The sequence below is a fragment of the Macaca fascicularis genome, chromosome 1 (assembly GCF_037993035.2).
Source record: "Macaca fascicularis isolate 582-1 chromosome 1, T2T-MFA8v1.1".
NCBI lineage: Eukaryota > Metazoa > Chordata > Mammalia > Primates > Cercopithecidae > Macaca > Macaca fascicularis.
The window spans coordinates 189,151,575-189,175,875 of record NC_088375.1 but is presented as its reverse complement, the minus strand read 5'-3'; the positions used below and the strand labels follow the sequence as shown (position 1 = coordinate 189,175,875).

At 49.3% G+C, this 24,301-nt stretch overlaps 2 protein-coding genes across 15 annotated transcripts; one reads left to right on the top strand and one right to left on the bottom strand.

The window, feature by feature from the left end:
* The first annotated feature begins 3,639 nt into the window (after positions 1 to 3,639).
* Positions 3,640 to 23,269, top strand: AKR1A1 (aldo-keto reductase family 1 member A1). 14 transcript variants are annotated; one of them, XM_005595591.4, is made up of 10 exons: positions 3,640 to 3,751; positions 3,930 to 3,986; positions 14,262 to 14,351; positions 19,481 to 19,600; positions 19,774 to 19,925; positions 21,206 to 21,401; positions 21,709 to 21,908; positions 22,152 to 22,224; positions 22,368 to 22,454; positions 23,111 to 23,269. In XM_005595591.4, the coding sequence occupies exons 3-10, from the start codon at positions 14,268 to 14,270 to the stop codon at positions 23,174 to 23,176; spliced, it is 978 nt and encodes a 325-aa protein (XP_005595648.3). In that variant the 5' UTR covers positions 3,640 to 3,751; positions 3,930 to 3,986; positions 14,262 to 14,267; the 3' UTR covers positions 23,177 to 23,269. The 14 variants fall into 14 exon arrangements, 12 of the variants coding, with proteins under 12 accessions (XP_005595648.3, XP_005595646.3, XP_005595647.3 ...); XM_005595589.5 differs by having other exon boundaries at positions 3,640 to 3,760; XM_005595590.5 differs by having other exon boundaries at positions 3,640 to 3,796.
* LOC102143409 (NADH dehydrogenase [ubiquinone] iron-sulfur protein 5-like) lies at positions 14,979 to 15,473 on the bottom strand. The gene has a single exon (XM_005595588.5). The coding sequence runs from the start codon at positions 15,433 to 15,435 to the stop codon at positions 15,115 to 15,117; it is 321 nt and encodes a 106-aa protein (XP_005595645.1). The 5' UTR covers positions 15,436 to 15,473; the 3' UTR covers positions 14,979 to 15,114.
* Positions 23,270 to 24,301: the final 1,032 nt, after the last annotated feature.

Genomic DNA, 24,301 nt, shown 5'->3' with positions numbered 1-24,301 from the left:
TCGCTTTGTCAACAGGCTAAAGTGCAGTGGCTGGAGATCTCGGCTCACCGAAACCTCGGCCTCCCGGGTTCAAGCAATTCTCCTGCCTCAGCCTCCTGAGTACCTGGGACTACAGGCATGCGCACCACGATGCCCAGCTGCTTTTTTTTTGAGATGGAGTTTTGCTCTTGTTGCCCAGGCTGGAGTGCAACGGCGTGATCTCAGCTCACCGCAACCTCCGCCTCCTAGGTTCAAGTGATTCTTCTGCCTCAGCCTCCCGAGTAGCTGGGATTACAGGCATGTGCCACCATGCCCGGCTAATTTTGTATTTTTAGTAGAGACAGGGATTCTCCATGTTAGTCAGGCTGATCTCGAACTCCCGACCTCAGGTGATCCGCCTGCCTCAGCCTCCCAAAGTGCTGGGATCACAGGCGTGAGCCACCATGCCCGGCGCGATTTTTGTATTTTTAATAGAGACGGGTTTCACCTGTTGGCCAAGATGGTCTCGAAATCTTGACCTTGTGATCCGCCTGCCTCGGCCTCCCACAGTGCTGGGATTACAGGCATAAGCCACCATGCCTGGCCATTTCCGTGTTTTTAGTAGAGAACTGCCTCAGCCTCCTAAAGTGCTGGGATTACAGGCGTAAGCCACCGTGCCTGGCCCTGACCTGGTTCTTTTTTTTTTTTTTTTTTTTGAGACGGAGTCTCGCGCTGTCACCCAGGCTGGAGTGCAGTGGCCGGATCTCAGCTCACTGCAAGCTCCGCCTCCCGGGTTCACGCCATTCTCCTGCCTCCGCCTCCCGAGTAGCTGGGACTACAGGCGTCCGCCACCTCGGCCGGCTAGTTTTTTGTATTTTTTAGTAGAGACGGGGTTTCACCGTGTTAACCAGGATGGTCTCGATCTCCTGACCTCGTGATCCGCCCGTCTCGGCCTCCCAAAGTGCTGGGATTACAGGCTTGAGCCACCGCACCCGGACGACCTGGTTCTTTTAAATCATTCTTTTCTTCTCTCTCTTTCCACTCCGTATAAAATTAATTTAGTTTTATCTTAGTCTAGAAAACTATATTAGAAAACCGGAGCTCAAGGCAAAGCTTACATGCTAAGGATTTAATAGGAGGTATAATCTGACAACAAGAATGAGAGAAAAACAGAAATTAGCCGGGGAAGAAGGGAAAGAAAACAGGTGGTGTGCCATAGACCTAGTTATGGTTTCATAAGAAGACACAGCTGGCCGGGCGCGGTGGCTCAAGCCTGTAATCCCAGCACTTTGGGAGGCCGAGACGGGCGGATCACGAGGTCAGGAGATCGAGACCATCCTGGCTAACACAGTGAAACCCCGTCTCTACTAAAAATACAAAAACTTAGCCGGGCGAGGTGGCGGGCGCCTGTAGTCCCAGCTACTCGGGAGGCTGAGGCAGGAGAATGGCGTGAACCCGGGAGGCGGAGCTTGCAGTGAGCTGAGATCCGGCCACTGCACTCTAGCCTGGGTGACAGAGCGAGACTCCATCTCAAAAAAAAAAAAAAAAAAAAAAAAAAGAAGACACAGCTAAGCGCTCAGTTACATAGGACTGAGAGGCTATATGAAACCACTATATGTATGGTGTCTAGGAATCATCATATTTTAGGGGCAGCAAGGGCAAACTGTCTGTTGGCCCTTTCCTTCTCTTTCTCACTGGTAGGGGAGCAGTATGGTTTTTGTTTTTTGTTTTTATTTTTGTTTTTGAGACAAAATTTTGTTTTTGAGACAGAGTCTTGCTCTGTCGCCCAGGCTGGAGTGCAGTGGCACGATCTTGGCTCACTGCAATCTCCGCCTCCCAGGTTCAAGCAATTCTCCTGCCTCAGCCTCCCGAGTAGCTGGGATTACAGACATGCACCACCACGCCCAGCTAATTTTGCAATTTTAATAGAGACGGGGTTTCTCCATGTTGGTCAGGCTGATCTCAAACTCCCGACCTCAGGTAATCTGCCTGCCTTGGCCTCCCAAAGTGCTGGAATTACAGGCGTGAGCCACCGCACCCCACCGAGTCTGATTGTTTTTATGAGGATGGCCTGATATATTAGACAATTGGTCCACCAGGACATCACTTATGTTGGGGAGACAGTGGGGGATCATGGGGGTGGGGAAATGGGAAGAGTGGCTCTAGGGGAGCGAAGGTGTGGGGAAAAGCAGAACCAAACCGAGATAACCCTGTGTCTTGCCCATCCCTGCCAAGGAAAACACATAAATGCAAGACACCTCTCCACTCAAACAGCACAGACTATTTCAAATCTCAGATCTGTCATGTAATTAATACCTGTGTGACTTTGGGAAAATTATAAATAGCTTTCACCTTGCTGAGTCTGTCCAATCCATAAAATGCATCCTCACAGGCTTATGGTGTGCTGGTAATATCTGTATCTTCATCTGGATGGCAGTTACATTGAAAAAAAAAAAAAAAGTACTGTATACATTTAAGATTTGTACATTTTCTTTCTCCCTGGATGTAGAATAGGAAAAAAAGAAGAAGAAGAAGAAAAAAAAAGATTGGTGTATTTTCTGTATGTATGCTGTCCTACGACTTTTTCTTTTTTTTTTTTTTTTGAGACGGAGTCTCGCTCTGTAGCCCAGGCTGGAGTGCAGTGGCCGGATCTCAGCTCACTGCAAGCTCCGCCTCCCGGGTTCACGCCATTCTCCGGCCTCAGCCCCCCGAGTAGCTGGGACTACAGGCGCCCGCCACCTCGCCCGGCTAGTTTTTTGTATTTCTTAGTAGAGACGGGGTTTCACCGTGTTATCCAGGATGGTCTCGATCTCCTGACCTCGTGATCCACCCGTCTCGGCCTCCCAAAGTGCTGGGATTACAGGCTTGAGCCACCGCGCCCGGCCTGTCCTACGACTTTTTAAAAGGCTTGTACGAAATAAAAGAATATTCCTTTTCGGCCAGGCGCGGTGGCTCAGTCCTGTAATCCCAGCACTTTGGGAGGCCAGGGCGGGTGGATCACGAGGTCAGGAGTTCAAGACCAGCCTGACCAAGATGGTGAAACCCCGTCTCTACTAAAAAATGCAAAAAACTTACCCAGGCGTGGTATGGGGCGCCTGTAATCCCAGCTACTTGGGAGGCTGAGGCACAGAATTGCTTGAACCAGGGAGGCGGAGGTTGCAGTGAGCCGAGATCGCGCCACTGCACTCCAGCCTGGTCGACAGAGCGAGACTCCGTCTCAAAAAAAAAAAAAAAAAAAAAAAAGAATATTCCTTTTCCAGGATTATCCTGAAGATTCAATAAAACCATGTTCATTAAGTGTTACGCACAGTGCCTGGCACATAACTTGCTGCACGGGTCCATGGTCCAGACAGAGGGACCAGGCACTTTCCAGCGCCTGCATCTGCAGACCCAAGGTCTTCTGTATTCTGGCCAACCTCGGTGTTGCAGCTGCTCTCTGGGCCTCAGTTTGCTTGAACTAAATGTAACGCGGCCAACTTTGGTAAACTTTGGGAATCCACTCAACCTAACTTTAGGGAGAGTATGGAGCCAGGGATGGCATTGTGAATCCGGAGGGCCGACACCAGAAGAACCTGCAACGTAGCATCTGGGACCTTACTTCCCCCGGAAAAGCGCCAGCGGCGGCGCCCAGGCGCGCAGTGCAATGTGGGCCAGTAAGAGGCGCGGCTGGCCCCGCCCCCTGGACCGCCCACGTGGCCAGCGCCACCTGCCTCATTGTGCCTAGGACTTCTCCAAACTCGCGCTGCGGAGTGAGTGACCAAGTTCCGGCCAGGTCGACCTCGAGGATCCAGAGGTGGAGACGGTACTACCTCCCAGCTCTGGTTTCCATCCCCTTCAGGTCCTTCCTTGGGAGGCGGGGAAGGAGGTCCACCCTGCGCGTGATCCTTTATGCCCGGCCCCTGCCCCTCCCTCCGGGTGGAGCTTCCTCCTCACCGCCAGACTTAAGCTAAGGACCGTTGGATCTTTGACAGGGTGCAGAACTGAGCCCAGGCCACACTACTGTGTTCACGCTCTGTGCTTGTGCCAAGGTGAGTTTCTCTTGCTGCTGGCCTTTCTCCCAGAGGATATGGCCTCGATCCTTTACGACTGAATGTCAGCCCCCCGGGTTGAGCGAAGAGCGCAGGGCACTGGAGGGGACGAGACTTGGTTTCGGATTTGAGCTCTTCTTTTCTCTGTATGATCTTGCTAACTTCCCAGTTTCTCTGAACCTGTTTCCTCAGCAATAAAATGTGGTCCTACATTAGAACTGTAGCAACAATTGAGATAAAGCTTTGAAGGCGCACAGCGCATACTAGGTGATCTGTAAGTTTTAATTGCCATCTTTTTGTTTGCTCACCTACGTGCTTTTTCCAGCTGCTCGGGCTTTCTTACGCAGGTGCAGGAATGGTTCTCGGAAGTGGAGGGAAATGGGGATAATTCTCTTACTTAGACGCCTGCCTCGAGTCTGGGAAAGTCCAACATGTTATTCTGTTGCCCCAGAACTCTGTTAAAGTGAGACACAGATCTGAACCTTCACTGGATGAGGCTACTGTTAATTAACTCTTCCCCTTCAGATGGTTCATACTCAGGGCTGCAGGCCTGTTACTTTTCCAAAATCTGTTTCCTTATCTTTGATACAGAAGCAATCTCAGTGTGATTCTATCTGGTCCACTGGGATTTTTTGCCGAGTATAGTAAAGTGCTTTGATATTCTTCAAGGGGATTCTTTCCAGATTTTCCAAGAAGTAAAGGAAGACGGTGATAGAGGCAGCGATTTCCTCAAATGTCCTTCCAGCTGGCCAAACTCAACCTGTCAAGATCTCTCCTCCATAAGCCGTGTGTGAGTGTGTGTGTGGTGTGTGTGTGTGTAATGTGTACATTGTATGTATGTATGTATGTATGGGACAGGTACTCTAGGAGTTCAAGCAGATGACAGGCTCAGACCTCAAGGAGTAGCCAGGTTTGTGGGGGAAATTTATATATAAACAGAAGGAAAAATGTAGTGATGTGTACATGCTATTAGTACATGGAAGTAGCCATCCATTTAGTTATTTATTTATTTTTTAGAGATGGATGGGGGTCTCTCACTCTGTTGCCCAGGCTGGAGTGTAGTGGTGAAATCCTTGCTCAGTGCAGCCTCAAATTTGTGGGCTCAAGTGATCCTGCCACCTCAGCCTTTGGACTATAAAGTGCACGCCACTGTGCCCAGTTAATCTTTAAAAAAAAGAAAAAAATTCTCCCTAGCAAGCACACTCGGAAAGAAAAAAACAAATTTTTGTAGAGACAGTGTCTCCCTTTGTTGCCCAGGTTTCAAGTGATCCTCCCGCCTCAGCCTGCCCAGGTGCCGAGATTACATGTATGAGCCACTGTACCTGGAAAGGAGCCAGAAATGTAAAGTGCTAGCTGAAGGATGAGCAGCAGTTAGCCAAGCAAAGATAGGGTTTGGGGAAGGAAAGTGTGCAGACACCTAAAGTCAGGTAAGTAGTGTCACCCTGTTGAGTGTTCAAAGTCTGGAATACAGTCTGACATGAGGAGGTGGTGAAATGAGGAAGATAGGAGCCAGGTTTTGAGTAGCCTGGACTTTATCATGAATATAGGGGAGAACTGCTGGAAGGGTTTGAGACTGGGAGTCACATGGTTGGATCTGGTGATGGACTGTGGGAAGAGGGACCACATTGGAAGCCGAGATCTGTGGTTTAAGTAAAGAGTGATGGTCAGTTGGGCACAGTGGCTCACGCCTGTAATCCCAGCACTTTGGGAGGCCGAGGCAGGAGGATCACCTGAGGTCAGGAGTTCGAGACCAGCCTGGCCAACATGGCAAAACCCTGTCTCTACTAAAAATACACAAAGTAGCTGGGTGTGGTAGCACACACCTGTAATCACAGCTACTCGGGAGGCTGAGGGAGGAGAATCACTTGAACCCGGGAGGCTGAGGTTGCAGCGAGGCGAGATCATGCCACTGCACTCCAGCCTGGGCAACAGAGTGAGACTCTGTCTCAAAAAAAAATTTAAAGAGGCAGGGTGCGGTGGCTCATGCCTGTAATACCAGCACTTTGGGAGGCTGAGGCAGGCAGATCACGAAGTCAAGAGATGGAGACCATCCTGGCCAACATGGTGAAACCCCGTCTGTACTAAAGATACAAAAATTACCCGGGTGTGGTGGCATGCGCCTGTGGTCCCAACTACTGGGGAGGCTGAGGCAGGAGAATCAGTTGAACCTGGGAGGCGAAGGTTGTAGTGAGCTGAGATCACACCACTGTACTTCAGCCTGGTGACAGAGCAAGACTCTGTCTTAAAAAAAAAAAAAAAAAAGAGTAATGGTGGTCAGAGATGGGGCAGTGGCAGTGGAGGTAGATATGGATGGACTAGAGAAAGATTTAGGAATATATATTTTAAAATTCTTTTCACATACATCAAGAAGTACAGGAAGTATTATTGCAGTCTTAGGTTACATATTAGAGCATTCTCTTTTTCTGTATCTATAAGTATTAACAAGATTTAAAACCCAGCTAAACTGACAAAATCTGGCCAACATTACACATGTAAGGTGATTTTCCAAGCTGGCTTTTTTAGAAGTATAGAAGAGGCCAGGCACGGTGGCTCACGCCTGTAATCCCAACACTTTGGGAGGCCGAGGCGGGCGGATCACGAGGTCAGGAGATCGAGACCATCCTGGCTAACACGGTGAAACACTGTCTCTACTAAAAAATATAAAAACATTAGCTGGGTGTGGTGGCGGGCGCCTGTAGTCCCAGCTACTCAGGAGGCTGAGGCAGGAGAATGGCATGAACCTGGGAGGTGGAGTTGCAGTGAGCCGAGATCACGTCACTGCACTCCAGCCTGAGTGACAGAGCAAGACTTCGTCTCAAAAAAAAAAAAAAAAGGCCGGGCGCGGTGGCTCAAGCCTGTAATCCCAGCACTTTGGGAGGCCGAGACGGGCGGATCACGACGTCAGGAGTTCGAGACCATCCTGGCTAACACGGTGAAACCCCGTCTCTACTAAAAAATACAAAAAACTAGCCGGGCGAGGTGGTGGGCGCCTGTAGTCCCAGCTACTCGGGAGGCTGAGGCAGGAGAATGGCGTAAAAACCCGGGAGGCGGAGCTTGCAGTGAGCTGAGATCCGGCCACTGCACTCCAGCCTGGGCGACACAGCAAGACTCCGTCTCAAAAAAAAAAAAAAAAAAAAAAAAAGTATAGGAGAAAGCCACACCTGTAATCCCAGCACTTTAGGAGGTCAAGGTGGGAGGGTCACTTGAGGCCAGAAGTTTGAGAGGGCAGCATAGTGAGACCCTATCTCTACAAAAGAAAAATAAGGCCAGGCGTGGTGGCTCACACTTATAATCCCGGCACTTTGGGAGCCTGAGGCAGAAGGATCACTTGAGCCCAGGAGTTTGAGACCAGCCTGGGCAACGAGGAGAAACCCCATCTCTACGAAAAATACAAAAACTAAGCTGGACACGGTGGCCCATGCTTCTAGTCCCAGCTACGTGGGAGGCTGAATGGAGAAGATAGCTTGAGCCTGGGAGGTGGAGGTTGCAGTGAGCTGAGATCACACCACTGCCCTCCAGCCTGGACATTAGAGTAAGACTCTGTTTTAATGAATAAGTAAATAAATAAGCTGGGTGTGGTGACATGTGCCTGTAGTCCCAGCTACTTGGGATTGCTCCAGTCCAGGAGTTCGAGGCTGCAGTGAGTCATGAATGGGCCACTGCACTCCAGCCTGGGCAACAGAGTGAGACCCTGTCTCAAAAAGAAAAGTACAGGAGAAAATACTCTCCTCACCAACTACTCCCACACCAGCATTTGTGGGAGGCAGAGGAAAGGCCCATGCAGCCAGGAAACACTCATGTAGATATTGTTTCCTTTTTTTCCTGCGTCTTCTAGTTCCCTGCCTCCAAGCAGCAACTGTAGAGCCCTTTGAGAAAGAAAGAATTCAACAGAGGGAAGGAACCTATGCACTGAATTGGAAATAATAAAACCTGAGTCCTGATAATACCCCCCTCCCCACTCAACCCACACATCTCCCTTTCATACTTCAAGATAACATGAGGGGCCGGGCGCGGTGGCTCAAGCCTGTAATTCCAGCACTTTGGGAGGCTGAGACGGGTGGATCACGAGGTCAGGAGATCGAGACCATCCTGGCTAACACGGTGAAACCCCGTCTGTACTAAAAAATACAAAAAACTAGCCAGGCAAGGTGGCGGGTGCCTGTAGTCCCAGCTACTCGGGAGGCTGAGGCAGGAGAATGGTGTGAACCCCGGAGGCGGAGCTTGCAGTGAGCTGAGATCGTGCCACTGCACTCCAGCCTGGGCTACAGAGCAAGACTCCGTCTCAAAAAAAAAAAAAAAAAAAGATAACATGAGGGTTTCTGGCTGGGCACGGCAGGTCATGCCTATAATCCTAGTACGTTGGGCCGAGGTGGGTGGATTGCTTGAGGTCAGGAGTTTGAGACCAGTTTACCCAACATGGTGAAACCCCGTCTCTACTAAAAATACAAAAAATTAACTGGGTGTGGTGGTGGGTGCCTGTAATCCCAGCTACTCTGGAGTCTGAGGCAAGAGAATCACTTGAACCTGGGAAGTAGAGGTTGCAGTGAGCCAAGATCATGCCACTGTACTCCAGCCTGGGTGACAGAGCAAGACTCCGTCTTAAAGAAAAAAAAAAGCTAGCCGGGTGCAGTGGCTCACGCCTGCAATCTCAGCACTTTGGGAGGCTAAGGCAGGTAGATTACAAGGTCAGGAGTTTGAGACCAGCCTGGCCAATATAGTGAAACCCTGACTCTACTAAAAATATAAAAATTAGCCAAGCGTGGTGGCAGGCACCTGTAGTCCCAACTGCTTGGGAGGCTGAGGCAGGAGAATTGCTTGAACCTGGGAGGTGGAGGTTGTGGTGAACCAAGATTGTGTCATTGCTCTCCAGCCTGGGCAACAAGAATGAAACTCTGTCTCAAACAAAATAAATAAAATAAAAGATAGGCTGGGCACAGTGGCTCACACCTGTAATCCCAGCACTTTGAAAAGCTGAGGCTGGTGGATCACCTGAGATCAGGAGTTCAAGACCAGCCTGGCCAATATGGTGAAATCCTGTCTCTACTAATAATACAAAAATTAGCTGAGTGTGGTAGCACACGCCTGTAATCCCAGCTACTCAGGAGGCTAAGGCAGGAGAATCGCTTGAACCCAGGAGGTGGAGGTTGCAGTGAGCCGAGATCGCGCCATTATACTCCAGCCTGGGTGACAAGAGTGAAACTCCGTCTCAAAAAAAAAATAATAATAATAAAGATAACATGAAGGTTTCTGAATGCTGCCAAAGGTCCAGATAGGCAGTTCCTGACAAGCCCGGAGTCTGGAATCTGTTAATGCACGGCTAGGCTGGAAAGCAGTGTATCAAGCAGAAGATGAGGAAGTCAGGAGCTGACTGAGGATGATTTTCTGTCTTAGAGAAGAACATCTATGTGGCACCTTCATTCTTCCCTAGGGAGCTCTTGTTCTTTGCACATCTCCTACCTCTTTCATCCCTGTCCTCCAAGCCTCAGCCCTTTTGGTGTTCAGTTTCACTAGCAAAAGAAAGGGAGAAGCAAGATTCAAGTTTCTTCTTCCTTTTCCCCTTAAGCCAGGGTGTTGTTCAAGCTTTCATCCCAGTTGTAATTTCAGAGCCTTCTCATGTGTGTTGGGTAATCTGCAAGAGGCCAACAGGTCATTGGGCAGTAAGCCCAGGAAACCTGCCTTAGACCCCGGTGGCAGCAGGCCACCAGGTTCCTCTTGTCAGGTCCAGACTTGCTTACTTGATCCCTTAGAAATTTGTGTCCTTGAAAAGTTTGATTATAAAGAGCATTGCCCTGGTAGTTTGTGGTCTGATGCTCAGATTGAACAGTTTCGATTTTGTTTTAGCAGAAAAGAGTGGTTTCCAAAATCAACTTAAACTAGATATAAAATTCTTCCTGGATCAGAAGTATTAGGAAAGACAGTGTTGGTGTATTGGCTTTACTCACGACTTGCTTTTTTTTTTTCTTTTTTTTTTTTTTGAGATGGAGTCTCACTCTGTGGCCCAGGCTGGAGTGCAGTGGCCTGATCTCAGTTCACTGCAACCTCTGCCTCCTAGGTTCAAGTGATTCTCCTGCCTCAGTTGCTCGAGTAGCTGGGATTACAGGCACGCACCACCATGCCCAGCTAATTTTTGTATTTTTAGTAGAGAGGGGGTTTCGCCATGTTGGCCAGGCTGGTCTCGAACTCCTGACCTCAAGTGATCCGCCTGCATTGGCCTCCCAAAGTGCTGGGATTACAGACGTGAGCCACTGTACCTGGCCTCAACTTATTATTATTATTATTATTTGAGACAGGATCTCACTCTGTTGCCCAGACTGGAGTGCAGTGGCGCTACATCGGCTCACTGCAACCTCCGCCTCCTGGGTTCAGGCAGTTCTCATGTCTCAGCCTCCCAAGTAGCTGAGGTTACAGGCATGCGCCACCATGCACAGCTAATTTTTTTTTTTTTTTTTTTTTTTTGAGCTGGAGTCTTGCTCTGTTGCCTAAGCTGGAGTATAGTGGTGCGATCTCAGCTCACTGCAACCTGTACCTCCCGAGTTCAAGCGATTCCTCCTGTCTCAGCCTCCTGAGTAGCTGGGACTACAGGCACATGCCATCACACCCGGCTAATTTTTGTATTTTTAATAGAGACGGGGTTTCACCATGTTGGTCAGGCTGGTCTCGAACTCCTGAGCTCAGGTGATCCGTCCGCCTCAGCCTCCCAGAGTGCTGGGATTACAGGCGTGAGCCACCACTCCCGGCCACAGCTTGTCTTATTACTTGCTCTATCCTACATCCGTTTAGAACCTGGAAACTAAGATTATATTTATAAAGATATTGTTAGCAATTAAGTCAGTCCCAAGAGTGATATTCATGGTACCGATGAGATCAAGGGAAAAGGTTATATCTACCTCATTGGCTCTTGGTGTGAACGTTCTCTCTCCTTTTCTTTCACTTGGCTAACTCCTGTTCAGTTATTCTTTAGGACTTGACTCAGGAAGAGATGGCCTCCAAGAAGCCATCCTAGCAAGGTTACTCTTTTCTTGCCACCCTTTTGCAGCTCTTGTGCAGAATTTGATCAATGCTCTTATCACAGTGTACTGATATCAGCTATTCCCATTACAAGACCATAAACTGAAGGAAGGCAGTTTAAATATTTAAACATGTTTTTCTCTTGGGTTTTGCACAAGAGTTGGAACATTCAATTTACTGATAAAATGAGTATTGTTGGGCCATTTGGTGACTTCTTATTTTCATAGCTTTCCAGAGGAGGAGGCTCCAGTTATCTTTGGTTGGAAATTTACTTGTATCTGTAATTAGTTATTTTTCTGCTGCACTGAAGTCATGTGTATAGTTTCCCCTTCCTGGTAAGAGTTCTTCCCCTTGACTCTTGGGAATTCTTATGAATCAGTGTCAATATTTCTTTGTCCTTTCCCTTTTCTGTAGCACATCACACATGTATCTACCGTGAGTATCTTTTTATAGGTCTGTGTTTATTTGCCTTTTTTCCATTAGCTCCTCCTTAGATCCTTGGTTTTGCCACTTCTTTTTTTTTTTTTTTTTGAGATGGAGTCTCCCTCCGTTGCCCAGGCTGGAGTGCAGTGATGCGATCTCAGCTCACTGCAACTTCCGCCTTCCGGGTTCAAGTGATTCTCCTGCCTCAGGCTCCCGAGTAGCTGGGATTATAGGCACCTGCCACCACACCCAGCTAATTTTTGTGTTTTTAGTAGAGACGGGGTTTCACCACATTGGCCAGGCTGGTCTCGATCTCTTGACCTTGTGATTCACCTACCTCGGCCTCCCAAAGTGCTGGGATTGCAGGCATGAGCCACTGTGCCCAGCCGGTTTTGCCACTTCTTGGCTGTTGATTTGGAGCAAATAACTTCACTTTTTTTTAATTTTTTTTGAGATGGAATCTGGCTCTGTCATCTAAGCTGGAGTGCAGTGGCGCAGTCTTGGCTCACTGCAACCTCCGTCTCCCAGGTTCAAACGATTCTCCCGCCTCAGCCTCCAGAGTAGCTGGGACTACAGGCGTATGCCACCACGCCTAGATAATTTTTGTATTTTTTGGTAGAAATGGGGTTTTACCATGTTGGCCAGGCTGGTCTCTAACTTCTGACCTCAAGTGATCTGCCTGCCTTGGCCTCCCTATGTGCTCTTATTACAGGCGTGAGCCACAGTACCCAGTCTAACTTCACTTCTTTGAGCCTATTTTCTCAACTAAAAAATTAAAGATCTGGATATGGTGGCTCATACCTGTAATCCTGGCAACTCAGGGGGCTGAAGTGGGTGGATAGCTTGAGGCCAGAAGTTCAAGACCAGCCTGGGCAACCTAGCCAAACCCCATCTCTAAAAAAGTTTAAAAACATCCAGGTGAGGCTGGGCGCGGTGGCTCAAGCCTGTAATCCGAGCACTTTGGGAGGCCGAGATGGGCGGATCACGAGGTCAGGAGATCGAGACCATCCTGGCTAACATGGTGAAACCCCGTCTCTACTAAAAAATAAAAAAAAAAAAAAAAACTAGCCGGGCGCGGTGGCGGGCGCCTGTAGTCCCAACTACTCCGGAGGCTGAGGCAGGAGAATGGCGTGAACCCGGGAGGCGGAGCTTGATCCAGCCACTGCACTCCAGCCTGGGCGGCAGAGCGAGACTCCGTCTCAAAAAAAAAAAAAAAAAAAAAAAACAAAAACATCCAGGTGTGCTGGCACAGGCCTGTAGTCCCAGCTACTTGGAAGGCTGAGGCAGGAATATCACTTGAGCTTAGGAGTTCAAGGCTGCAGTGAACCATGATCATACCACCGTTCTCCAACCTAGGAGACAGAACCAGACCCTGAGTCTAAAAAAAAGTTCCTTTTTTAGGACTCCCTTTACCTCCCTTGTAGGAGCCCACTCAGGCCTACCAGCATGGCTGACCAGACCTCTGTGAAAGGTACTTAGAGAATAGAATCTCTGTAGTTCTTTTTTTGTTTTTTTCTGAGATAAAGTCTCACTCTGTTGCCCAGGCTGGAGTGCAGTGGCGTGATCTCAGCTCACTGCAACCTCCGCCTCCTGGGTTCAAGTGATTCTCCTGCCTCAGCCTCTCGAGTAGCTGGGACTACAGGCGCCCGCCACCACGCCCGGCTGATTTTTTTTATTTTTAGTAGAGACAGGCCTTTACTGAGTTAGCCAGGATGGTCTTGATCTCCTGACCTCATGATCCACCGGCCTCGGCCTCCCAAAGTGCTGGGATTACAGGCGTGAGCTGCCGTGCCCGGCCGAGAATCTGTAGTTCTGACAACCTCCTGGGAATGTTAATTTCATTGCCAGAGAAGTGGTCCCTTCCTGGGCCTATTCAGTTACCTGGTCTCTTTCTCTCATAATGGCCTTTGCCTGCCTTACACTGGCTTGAGACCTTATTTAGTCAAGACTGGGTGCTTCTATGTGGCCATCCTGTTTTTGTTTTTAGATAGTGCAGTTCTTTAATAGAGATCTTTAGCCTGCCACAGAAAAGGGCATCCAAGCTGGTGGTCTGGTCAGTATTTGTTCAGGAGCTACTGGCCATGGTTGGTTTTGGGTACCCTGTCTCCACTGCCCTTGCTCACAGGTACATATATAACCATGTGTTTGTGCTCTACCTCTGTCCCCTCTTCCCCACCCCTTCCTGGCCCATACTTTATAGAGTGCAGTGGCATGATCTCTGCTCACTGCAACCTCCCCCTCCCAGGTTCAAGTGATTCTTGTGCCTCAGCCCCGCGAGTAGCTGGGACTGCAGGTGTGTGCCACCATGCCCCGATAATTCTTGTATTTTTAGTAGAGATGGGGTTTCACCATGTTGGCCCAGCTGGTCTTGAACTCTTTGTTTTTTTTTTTTTTTTTTGAGACAGAGTCTTGCTCTGTCGCCCAGGCTAGAGTGCAGTGGCCCGATCTTGGCTCACTGCAAGCTCCACCTCCCAGGTTCACACCATTCTCCTGCCTCAGCCTCCAGAGTAGCTGGGACTACAGGTGTCTGCCACCACACCTGGCTGATTTTTTTGTATTTGTAGTAGAGACAGTGTTTCACCGTGTTAGCCAGGATGGTCTCGATCTCCTGACCTCATGATCCACCCACCTCGGCCTCCCAAAGTGCTGGGATTACATGAGCCACTGTGCCTGGCCTTGAACTCTTGACCTCAGGTGATCTGTCCGCCTCGTCCTCCCAGTGTGCTGGGATTACAGGCATGAGCCACTGTGCCCGGGCGTTTTGCAGTATTCTTGACAGTGGATATCTGAGATCTGAACAACAGCACTAACCCCAACACCATTCTCTTCCCATCTGTGTTTCAGGGGGCAATGGCGGCTTCCTGTGTTCTCCTGCACACTGGGCAGAAGATGCCTCTGATTGGTCTGGGTACCTGGAAGAGTGAGCCTGGTCAGGTGAGGGATGGGGGAAGAAAAGAAAAACTTGTTGAGCCTCTGCCTGCATTTTCCTAGCAGCCCCATCCCCATACTCCCCTTCCAGTGGGGATGAGCCTGGAGAGCAGTGGGAAGAGATGAAGAGACCAGTTATATACCCTGGGCTTCCCCAGCTGACTCAGAGAGTGGGCTGAGGGACCCAGCAGCGCCGGGGGCATAGGAAGGACATGTTTCTCTAACTGGATCTGCACTGAGTGCTGTGGCAGACATGTGGCCCCTCTGTGCCCATCCCTACGCTATGACCCCTAATATGGCAGTTATCACCCTGTGCTGTGATCATGTCTCCTCTCCCACACTGGGTTCTTTGAGGGCTTAGCCTCTCCCTACTGCTCAGTCCAGAATTAGGCACACAGAAGGTGTCAAGGTTTGAAGAATAACTAGGTGGATTGTATAGACCAAAGGTCAGCAAGCTTTTTTTTTTTTTTTTTTTACTTGAGACAGAGTCTCGCTGTGTTGCCCAGGCTGGAGTGCAGTGGCACGTTCTTGGCTTATGGCAGCCTTGACCTCCTAGGCTCAAAAGTGACCCTCCCACCTCAGCCTCCTGAGTAGCTGGGACCACAGGCACACACTAACATACAGGTCCAGCAAACTTTTTTTTTTTTTTTTTAAATGGAGCAATCCTTTATTTTTACACACTTTGACAAGGAGGTTTTCCGTAAACAACCTTTCCAGTGGAGAACAGAGAACGGGAAAATCAGCCTCCAGACATCACCAGCTGCTCTGCTCAGGGCCGAGGCTCCTCCTTGCCAATGTGGTGAGGTGGAGGGGTGTACTTCCCTTCCTTTATCAGCTTATCCCGCTGCCTCCTGATGGCACCCGCACGTCTCATCGTTTTCTGCCGAAGCAAACACTCTACAAAATCATCATATTCTATCTTGCACTCTTTCTCTGCCCGGATAGCACCAATTCCATGTGCACATTCTATCCATTCTTTTTCAAAAGCATGGCATCGAGTAGCAAGCTTGTAGGGCTGTTCAGCACTCTGGATTGTCCACCATCGATCTATGTTAAGGCCGAACCTTTTCTGGATGTCCAAGAAAGGCATGGCGATCCAATGCTCGTACCCTTGTCTCTTCTCTGGCCGCCGCTTCAGGACGACTCAACTTTTTTTTTTTGAGACTGAGTCTCACTCTGTTCCCCAGGCTGGAGTACAGTGGCGTGATCTTGGCTCACTGCAACCTCCGCCTCGTGGGTTCAAGTGATTCTCGTGTCTCAGCCTCCTAAGTAACTGGGACTACAGGCACGAGCCACCACACCTGGTTAATTTTTTTATTTTTAGTAGAGACAGAGTTTTACCATATTGGCAAGGCTGCTCTCGAACTCCTGACGTCAGGTGATCCACCTGCCTTGGCCTCCCCAAGTGCTGGGATTACAGGTGTGAGCCACCTCACCCAGTCACAAACTTTTTTTTAAAGAACAAGATGGGGCCAAGTGTGGTGGCTCATACCTGTAATCCCAGCACTTGGGAAGGCCGAGGCAGGAAGAGTGCTTGAGCCCAGGAATTTGAGACCAGACTGGGCAATACAGTGAGACCCCATTTCTACAAAAAATTTAGAAAATTAGAATGTGCCTGTGGTCCCAACTACTCGAGAGGCTGAGTTAGGGGGATTGCTGGAGCCCTGGAAGCCAAGGCTGCGGTGACCTATGATCACACCACTGCACTCCAGCCTGGACAGAGCGAGGCCATCTTAAAAAAAAAAAAAAAGTAGGCTGGACACTGTGGCTCACGCCTGTAATCCCAGCACTTTGGGAGGCCAAGGCAGGTAGATCACAAGGTCAGGAGTTTGAGGCCAGCTTGGCAACTATGGTGAAACCCCGTCTCTACTAAAAATACAAAAATTAGCCGGGCATGGTGGCACACGCCTGTAATCCCAGCTACTTGGGAGGCTGAGGCAGGAGAATTGCTTGAACCTGGGAGGCAGAGGTTGCAGTGAGCCACAATTATGCCACTGTACTCCAGCCTAGGCAACAGAGCAAGACGCCGTCTAGGGGAACAAAAATTAAGGAAAAGAAAATTAAAAAACAATTAGATTATATTGGACAAGTTACAGATGGAGGTGATTATATACTCACGTGACCTTTTAATAAGTAACCACTTAAGCTGGGTGCAGTGGCTCATGCCTGTAATCCCAGCACTTTGGAAGGCTGACGCAGGCAGATCACCTCAGGTTGGGAGTTTGAGACCAGCCTGACCAACACAGAGAAACCCCGTCTACTAAAAATATAAAATTAGCCAGGCGTGGTGGTGCATGCCTGTAATCCCAGCTACTCAGGAGTCTGAGGCAAGAGAATCACTTGAATCCGGGAGGCGGAGGTTGCAGTGAGCCGAGATCGTGCCATTGCACTCCAGCCTGGGTAACAAGAGCAAAACTCCATCCCAAGAAAAATAATAATAAAATAAATACATAACCACTTAAAAATGTAAATGTAGTTCTTAACTCAAGGACTATTAAAGTTGATGATTGACCCCTGGTGTGGACCCTCCCAGCTGAGGGGAGTCTGGGAGTGTAGACCTGCTCTCTTAGGGTGGACGTAGCTATGAGATTTGGCTCCTGCCTGGAATGGGGCATTTCCCCAGCGCTTCTTCCTTCTTCCTTGGAAATCTGGAGTCAGAGTGAAGACAAGTTTGGGGATTACGTTTGAGAGAAGTACCAGCAGAGAGAACAGATTCTTCTATCTGGAACTTAAACTGGTATTTGTGGTGTGCTTGGATGACCTATGTCTTTTTTCCCTTTTGCTTTCTTTCCTATAGCTGCTTAGGAGCTTGGAGCCAGGGTCCCTGTGCTTCAGGCAGGCACGTGTCACAGCCTCGGACAAGTCCATGAGCTAGGTCAAGGCAGGGGGTGGGGGCCACAGCCAAGGCCAAGTCGGGGCATAGAACAGCAGGGGTCAGATGTTAAGGGAAGTACGTCTGCACCCAGGTGGGTATCTTGAATACTATGCCAGGCACCCACAATAAGAGCTTTGGGTGCTTTGTGTCTAAGGCTGGGTACCCTTGGTTCTGCTGCTGATGCCATGTTTCCAGTCTGGATTTTAGCAAAATTAACTAACCCATCCTTCTACCTGATGCCTGTTTTCTTCTCTCTCATTAGGGGGTTCTGGGTCCAGCTTTCAGCCCACTTATCTGCCTTCCTTAATCTTTTCCCCCTTCTAACCTCTTTTGCTGGCCTGTGCTCTCAGAGCTCCCAGAGTCTGTCTACATGACTTCCTGTATGTTGTTGGCCTAGGAATTTTTTCTTATGTTTCTCTAACTAGCTCCTTAGAACCTGGAACTTGTTTCTATGGTCTATACTTCTTTTTTCTGTCTATTTATCCATCTGTCTTCTGATTGAAAAAAAATTTTTTATTATTTATTTTTTAAATTTTTAAAAATTTATTTATTTAATTTATTTTTGAGATGGAGTCTTGCTCTGTCACCTAGGCTGGAGTGCAGTGGCACGATCTCAGCTCACTGCAAGCTCCGCCTCCCGGGTTTACGCCATTCTCCTGCCTCAGCCTCCCAAGTAGCTGGGACTACAGGTGCCCGCCACAATGTCCGGCTAATTTTTTGTATTTTTAGTAGAGACAGGGTTTCACCATGTTAGCCAGGATGGTCTCGATCTCCTGACCTTGTTATCTGCCCACCTTGGCCTCCCAAATTGCTAGGATTACAGGCGTGAGCCACTGCGCCCAGCCAATTTTTTTTTTTTTTTTTTGAGACGGAGTTTCACTCTTGTTGCCCAGGCTGGAGTACAATGGCACCATCTTGGCTCACTGCAACCTCCACTTCCCGGGTTCAAGCGATTCTCTTGCCTCAGCCTCCCAAGTACCTGGGATTATAGGCATGTACCACCATGCCCAGCTAATTTTGTATTTTTAGTAGAGACGGGGTTTCTCCATGTTGGTTAGGCTGATCTCAAACTCCCGACCTCATGTGATCCGCCTGCCTCGGCCTCCCGAAGTGCTGGGATTACAGATGTGAGCCACCATGCCTGGCCTTTATTTAAAAAAAAAAAAATTGTTTTTAATTTTTTTTGTTTTTTTTGTGTGTGTTTTTTTGAGATGTAGTCTCACTCTGTCTCACCCAGGATGGAGTGCAGTGGCATGATCTCAGCTCACTGCAGCCTCCTTCTCCTGGGTTCAAGCGATTCTTCTATCTCAGCCTCTTGAGTAGCTGGGACTACAGGCATGTGCCATCATGCACAGCTAATTTTTGTATTTTTAGTAGAGATGGAGTTTCACCATGTTGGCCAGGCTGGTCTTGAACCCCTGACCTCAGGTGATCCATCTGCCTCGGCTTCCCAAAGTGAGCCACCACGCCTGGCCTTAATTTTTTTTTGAAGAGGTGGGGGTTCTCGCTATGTTGACTAGGCTAGTCTCAAACTCCTGCCCTCAAGCAATCCTCCCATGTCTGCCTCCCAAAGTCCTAGGATTACAGGCATGAGCCACCATGCTCAGCCTGAAAAAATATTTACTAAAGCCCTCTTTATGGTAGATGCCGGAAAAATATTGTTAGTTTTTGCTAGACCTTGCTGAGATGGCTTGGGTAGGAAGGCATCTTAGAGACTGGTTGGGGTGGGAGCAGAGCAAAGGGTTTGGAGCCTCTGAAGAGGCTTCTGGTCCCTTAGACTGAAACTATCTTCCATCTTTCTTTTCTTTTTTTGCGACGGAGTTTCGCTCTTGCTGCCAAGGCTGAAGTGCAGTGGCACAATCTCAGCTCACTGCAACCTCTGCCTCCTGGGTTCAAGTGATTCTCCTGCCTCAGCCTCCTGAGTAGCTAGGATTACAGGCACCTGCCACCACACCCGGCTAATTTTGTGTTTTTAGTAGAGATGGGGTTTCACCTTGTTGGCTAGGCTGACCTCCAGCTGGCCAGGCTGGTCTCGAACTCCTGACCTCAGGTGATCTGCCCACCTCAGCCTCCCAAAGTACTGGGATTACAGTACAGGCATGAGCCACCGCGCCCAGTTCATCTTCCATCTTTTCACCTCCACTGCATAGATGTGCCTGCTATATTTCTGACCGCCCCTCCCCGAGCATTGACCTTGGGGTGGCGACAGTAGAAGGCTGAAACCCATAGAGCTGAAACCTCTGCTTCTCTCACCTGGCAGGTAAAAGCAGCTGTTAAGTATGCCCTTAGTGTAGGCTACCGCCACATTGATTGTGCTGCTATCTACGGCAATGAGCCTGAGATTGGGGAGGCCCTGAAGGAGGACGTGGGACCAGGCAAGGTAAGGACTGGGGTTGTAAAGAGAGGTGGGGTGAGATAACTTAGAAGCTGGGGCTGGGGCCCAGCTGGAGGGAATCTGGCATCAGCTTCCTTCCGTTCCTCTCTCAGAGTTGAGCGTGGGTGAGACCAGGTGTTTGTGGCTCTTCTCACTGTAGGCCCTTCCCCCTGTACTAGGCGGTGCCTCGGGAGGAGCTGTTCGTGACATCCAAACTGTGGAACACCAAGCACCACCCCGAGGATGTGGAGCCTGCCCTCCGGAAGACTCTGGCTGACCTCCAGCTGGAGTATCTGGACCTGTACCTGATGCACTGGCCTTATGCCTTTGAGTGAGCCTTGCCAGAGCCTCATCTGGGGAATCAGGGGGTTTAGCAGGATGATGTTAGTAACTTATTGTAAGTCACAGCAGCAGAGCAGGATACAAACACTCATTTGCATGGCAAGCTGAGGAGCCTGACCTGGGATCTTAGCCTCTTCTGCTACAGCAGCTTAGCTGTAGCTACAGGAGTTTAACTCTAGAAAAATGAAGGCAGTCTCACATGGTATTTACCCTAGGGTGTGCACCTGTAACCCTCCTGCTCCCTTTATTCATTCAGAAAAGGTGCTGACTTTTCTGTTGAGCATCTGGGGTTAGAGTAATAAGTACGTCTCAGCAGAAGATGTGAGAGGAGCCCACCATTAGTGCCGTGCCCTGTGCTGGAAGAAGGGCGGATAACTCCCTGAGGATGAGTTAAGAAAGACTTCCTAGGGGAGAGGAGATATCTAGGTCTAGGAAGAGGAGGGGGCATAGGCATTCCATGTAAACTTAACACCTGAGTTACGATCTGAAAGGATGAAAAAGCATGACTATTTTTAGCTGGGCATGGTGGCTCACACCTGTAATCCCAGCACTTTGGGAGGCCGAGGCGGGCAGATCATGAGGTCAGGAGATCGAGACCATCCTGGCTAACACAGTGAAACCCTGTCTCTACTAAAAATACAAAAAAATTAGCCAGGTGTAGTGGCAGGCGCTTGTAGTCCCAGCTACTCAGGAGGCTGAGGCAGGAGAATGGCGTGAACCCGGGAGGCGGAGCTTGCAGTGAGCCAAGATCGTGCTGCTGCACTCCAGCCTGGGCGACAGAGTGAGACTGTGTCTCAAAAAAAAGAAAGAGAGGCCGGGCGCGGTGGCTCAAGCCTGTAATCCCAGCACTTTGGGAGGCCGAGGCGGGCGGATCACTAGGTCAGGAGATCGAGACCATCCTGGCTAACAGGGTGAAACCCCGTCTCTACTAAAAAATACAAAAAAAGCTAGCCGGGCGACGTGGCGGGCGCCTGTAGTCCCAGCTACTCGGGAGGCTGAGGCAGGAGAATGGCGTAAACCCGGGAGGCGGAGCTTGCAGTGAGCTGAGATCCGGCCACTGCACTCCAGCCCGGGGACAGAGTGAGACTCCGTCTCAAAAAAAAAAAAAAAAAAAAAAAGAAAGAAAAAAGAAAAAGCATGGCTTTTTAAAAATTCTTGGCCCTTTGTCCTCTCTGGGATTGGAGTTTGGGACACAGAGTGGCTGGATGGTCAGGTAGGGCAGAAGCCTGGCATTTGTGTCCACACTTGGTGGGGCTGTCTCTCACTCAGGCGGGGAGACAACCCCTTCCCGAAGAATGCTGATGGGACCATATGCTACGACTCCACCCACTATAAGGAGACTTGGAAGGCTCTGGAGGCACTGGTGGCTAAGGGGCTGGTGCGGGCACTGGGCCTGTCCAACTTCAATAGTCGGCAGATCGATGACATACTTAGTGTGGCCTCCGTGCGTCCAGCTGTCTTGCAGGTAAGGACAGCAAGCAGATGAGTGGTTTAGGGGTTGGGTGCTCAAGAGCATGAGTGAGCAAACAATGGATCTGCTTAAGGGAGATGGCTAGCAAGTTGTCAGAGTGTTGGTGCAGAAGTCCTCTGCCTAAAGGTGGGCATTGAAGCAGTGGGAGAGAATGAAATTGCCAATGGGAAATGGTGAGAAAAACAGGCTGAAGGGGAGTGGGGGAGTCAGCAATAGGGGGTTGGTCCAGACATGCATGTCTGGGATGGCCAAGCAAGCTGGGTGTGACCACTTCATGGTGATGGGTTATTCTTTGGCTCAGGTGGAATGCCACCCATACTTGGCTCAGAACGAGCTAATTGCCCACTGCCAAGCACGTGGCCTGGAGGTAACTGCTTATAGCCCTTTGGGCTCCTCTGATCGTGCATGGCGTGATCCTGATGAGCCTGTCCTGCTGGAGGAACCAGTAGTCCTGGCATTGGCTGAAAAGTATGGCCGATCTCCAGCTCAGATCTTGCTCAGGTACGGGGCAGTCTTAGGGAGAGGGCCCTGAGTTGGGAGGCAAGGGTTAAGGGATTTCTTGTTTCAGTGTCTGAGTGAGGCTGAGGATCTTGCCCTGTGATCTGGAGGGAGGCCACTCTAGGCATATTCCCCATTGCAGCAGGGCTCAGGTGCTCTAGGAGCTTAGGGAAGGCTGCATGGAGAACAAAATAATGCTTATGAATACTGACTCCTTTTCCTCATCTATCTAATCCCCCAACTTAGGTGGCAGGTCCAGCGGAAAGTGATCTGCATCCCCAAAAGTATCACTCCTTCTCGAATCCTTCAGAACATCAAGGTACTTGGTAATGGGTTCTATCTTCTTTAGCTCTTTGGGACATTTTCTTGGCCCTGACTCTACCTGGGTAAAAAGGCAGTGTTGTGGAACCCCAGCTTCTGCTCACAAAGCTGTTGTTCCTGAACCCCACTCTCCATCCTCAGGTGTTTGACTTCACCTTTAGCCCAGAAGAGATGAAGCAGCTAAATGCCCTGAACAAAAATTGGCGATATATTGTGCCTATGCTTATGGTGAGGATGTATCAGGCCCCTAGACTTGGCGAATGTGAGATTTGGGGTGGGATTCTGGCCCAGGTGTGACCTCAGGCTTGCTGGTTGTGAGAGGGACACAATGTTGTGGGTGGGATTGCTATGCTGGACATAGTGCTCTCATTTCTCTTTATTGAGCTCAGGGAAGTATGGCTCAGGGATAAGGCATATAACCTGTGAGTCTCAGTGCTGCTTCTTGATATCTTGCAACCTAGAGCAAGTTATTAAAGTTCTCCAAGCCTCAGCTTCCTATGTGTAAAATGAGCCCAGTTCCTGACATGTAGTAGATTCTCAGTAAATGATATGAGGAGAGCCCAGAAGGCATTGTTGACCTCACTCGAGGGGTTGGGTTGGGAGGGAAGTCTGCTGTGCTTAGGGAAATAAATGGTTCCTGGCCTCTTGATCTCAGTTGAGACTTCACACTCTTAGGGGCAGGGGCAGCTACGTATCAGGCTATGGGTTTGGTGCTAGAATGCTGTTGATACTGTGATGTTCTCTGAGATGGGGATCCTGGCCACTGCCATCTGATGTAATGTTGTACACAGATTAGTTTGTTTAGGAAGATTTGGGGAAGATGCCTGGAGTCTTTGGAATGGCAACTCCTGCTGATGCAGTAATCTATCTGTCTCTCTTTCCAGGTGGATGGGAAGAGAGTCCCAAGGGATGCAGGGCATCCTCTGTACCCCTTTAATGACCCGTACTGAGACCACAGCTTCTTGGCCTCCCTTCCAGCTCTCCAGCTAATGAAGTCCTGCCACAGTGGAAAGAGGGAGTTAATAAAGCCATTGGAGCATCCATATTGCTTGCTTGTCTTATTTGCCTGGTCAGGCCTGAGATGGAGGCTGTTTCCCTCAGGGATGACAGACCTAGGGCTGCTGGATGTGACCTGCCCTTGAAGCCCAAATATTCGTTCTGGAGGAACCTGTGAAGAGGCTGAGTAATTCCTTATCCTTGCATTAGGCACGTTGGGAAGTAGCGCCATCTACTGGCAAATCTTAAGCACTGCAATGCTTCCCTAGAGTCTTCAAGAATGCCTCAGGAGTGAGCAATCAGGGCAATGATTGTCCTATTGGTTTCAAGGCAGTGCTGGACCTGGGCCCTGAGTTTCCATCCCCCTGTCCTGATCAGTGCCTAGGTTTAGCAATATGAAGAGTCCAAACGACTTACATTCAGAAGTTAGGGAATCGCAGCTTGCAAAATCACAAAAGGTGGGGACAGGGGCTTTTTCCATCAGACACTATGATCAGTGTGCATAGGTGACTTGCAGGAGGCAGAGTCCAGCCCAGACCTTGTCACTTGGCCCCTAAGGCCCTATCTTATGCACTTTTTATTGGTGGCCACCAGAGGCCACTGATAAACAGGTTTTAGGAAGGTTTTTGGCAAATCTCTCTAAACTCCAGTCACGTGAAACTCATTTTACTTTCCCAAACTGTTGCTCTTCTTTCAAGAAGTATTTATTGGGTACTTATGGGTTAGGCCTGATGCTAGGCCCTGGGGATATAGCTATAACCAAGACACAGAAGTCCCTACAGCCTACTTGAGGAGACAGACTAAGTAATTGCATAATTAGTTTAATTACAGTTGGAAGAAGTGTTATGAGAAGTGCAGGGTGAGTAGCCTACTTATTTAATCAGCTAAGATTGAAAGATGAATAGGGATTAATTAGTTAAAGGAGGTAAGAGTGGGAACAGCATTCCATACAAATTGGACAGCTTAGGGAAAAGTCTTGAAACTGGAAGATGCTGCTGGAAAAACCTAAAGAAGATTTGTATTGACAGCAACTAAAAGTAAGGGGGACCTGGCGGTAGAGGTGATAGCATAAAACAATG

Coding starts and splice junctions, on each gene's coding strand:
- AKR1A1 (XM_005595591.4), top strand. CDS start 14,268: ATGGCGGCTTCCTGTGTTCTCCTGCACACTGGGCAGAAGATGCCTCTG. Junction 21,402..21,708: donor TGCGTCCAGCTGTCTTGCAG/GTAAGGACAGCA, acceptor TCTTTGGCTCAG/GTGGAATGCCACCCATACTT. Junction 22,455..23,110: donor ATATTGTGCCTATGCTTATG/GTGAGGATGTAT, acceptor CTCTCTTTCCAG/GTGGATGGGAAGAGAGTCCC.
- LOC102143409 (XM_005595588.5), bottom strand. CDS start 15,435: ATGCCTTTCTTGGACATCCAGAAAAGGTTCGGCCTTAACATAGATCGA.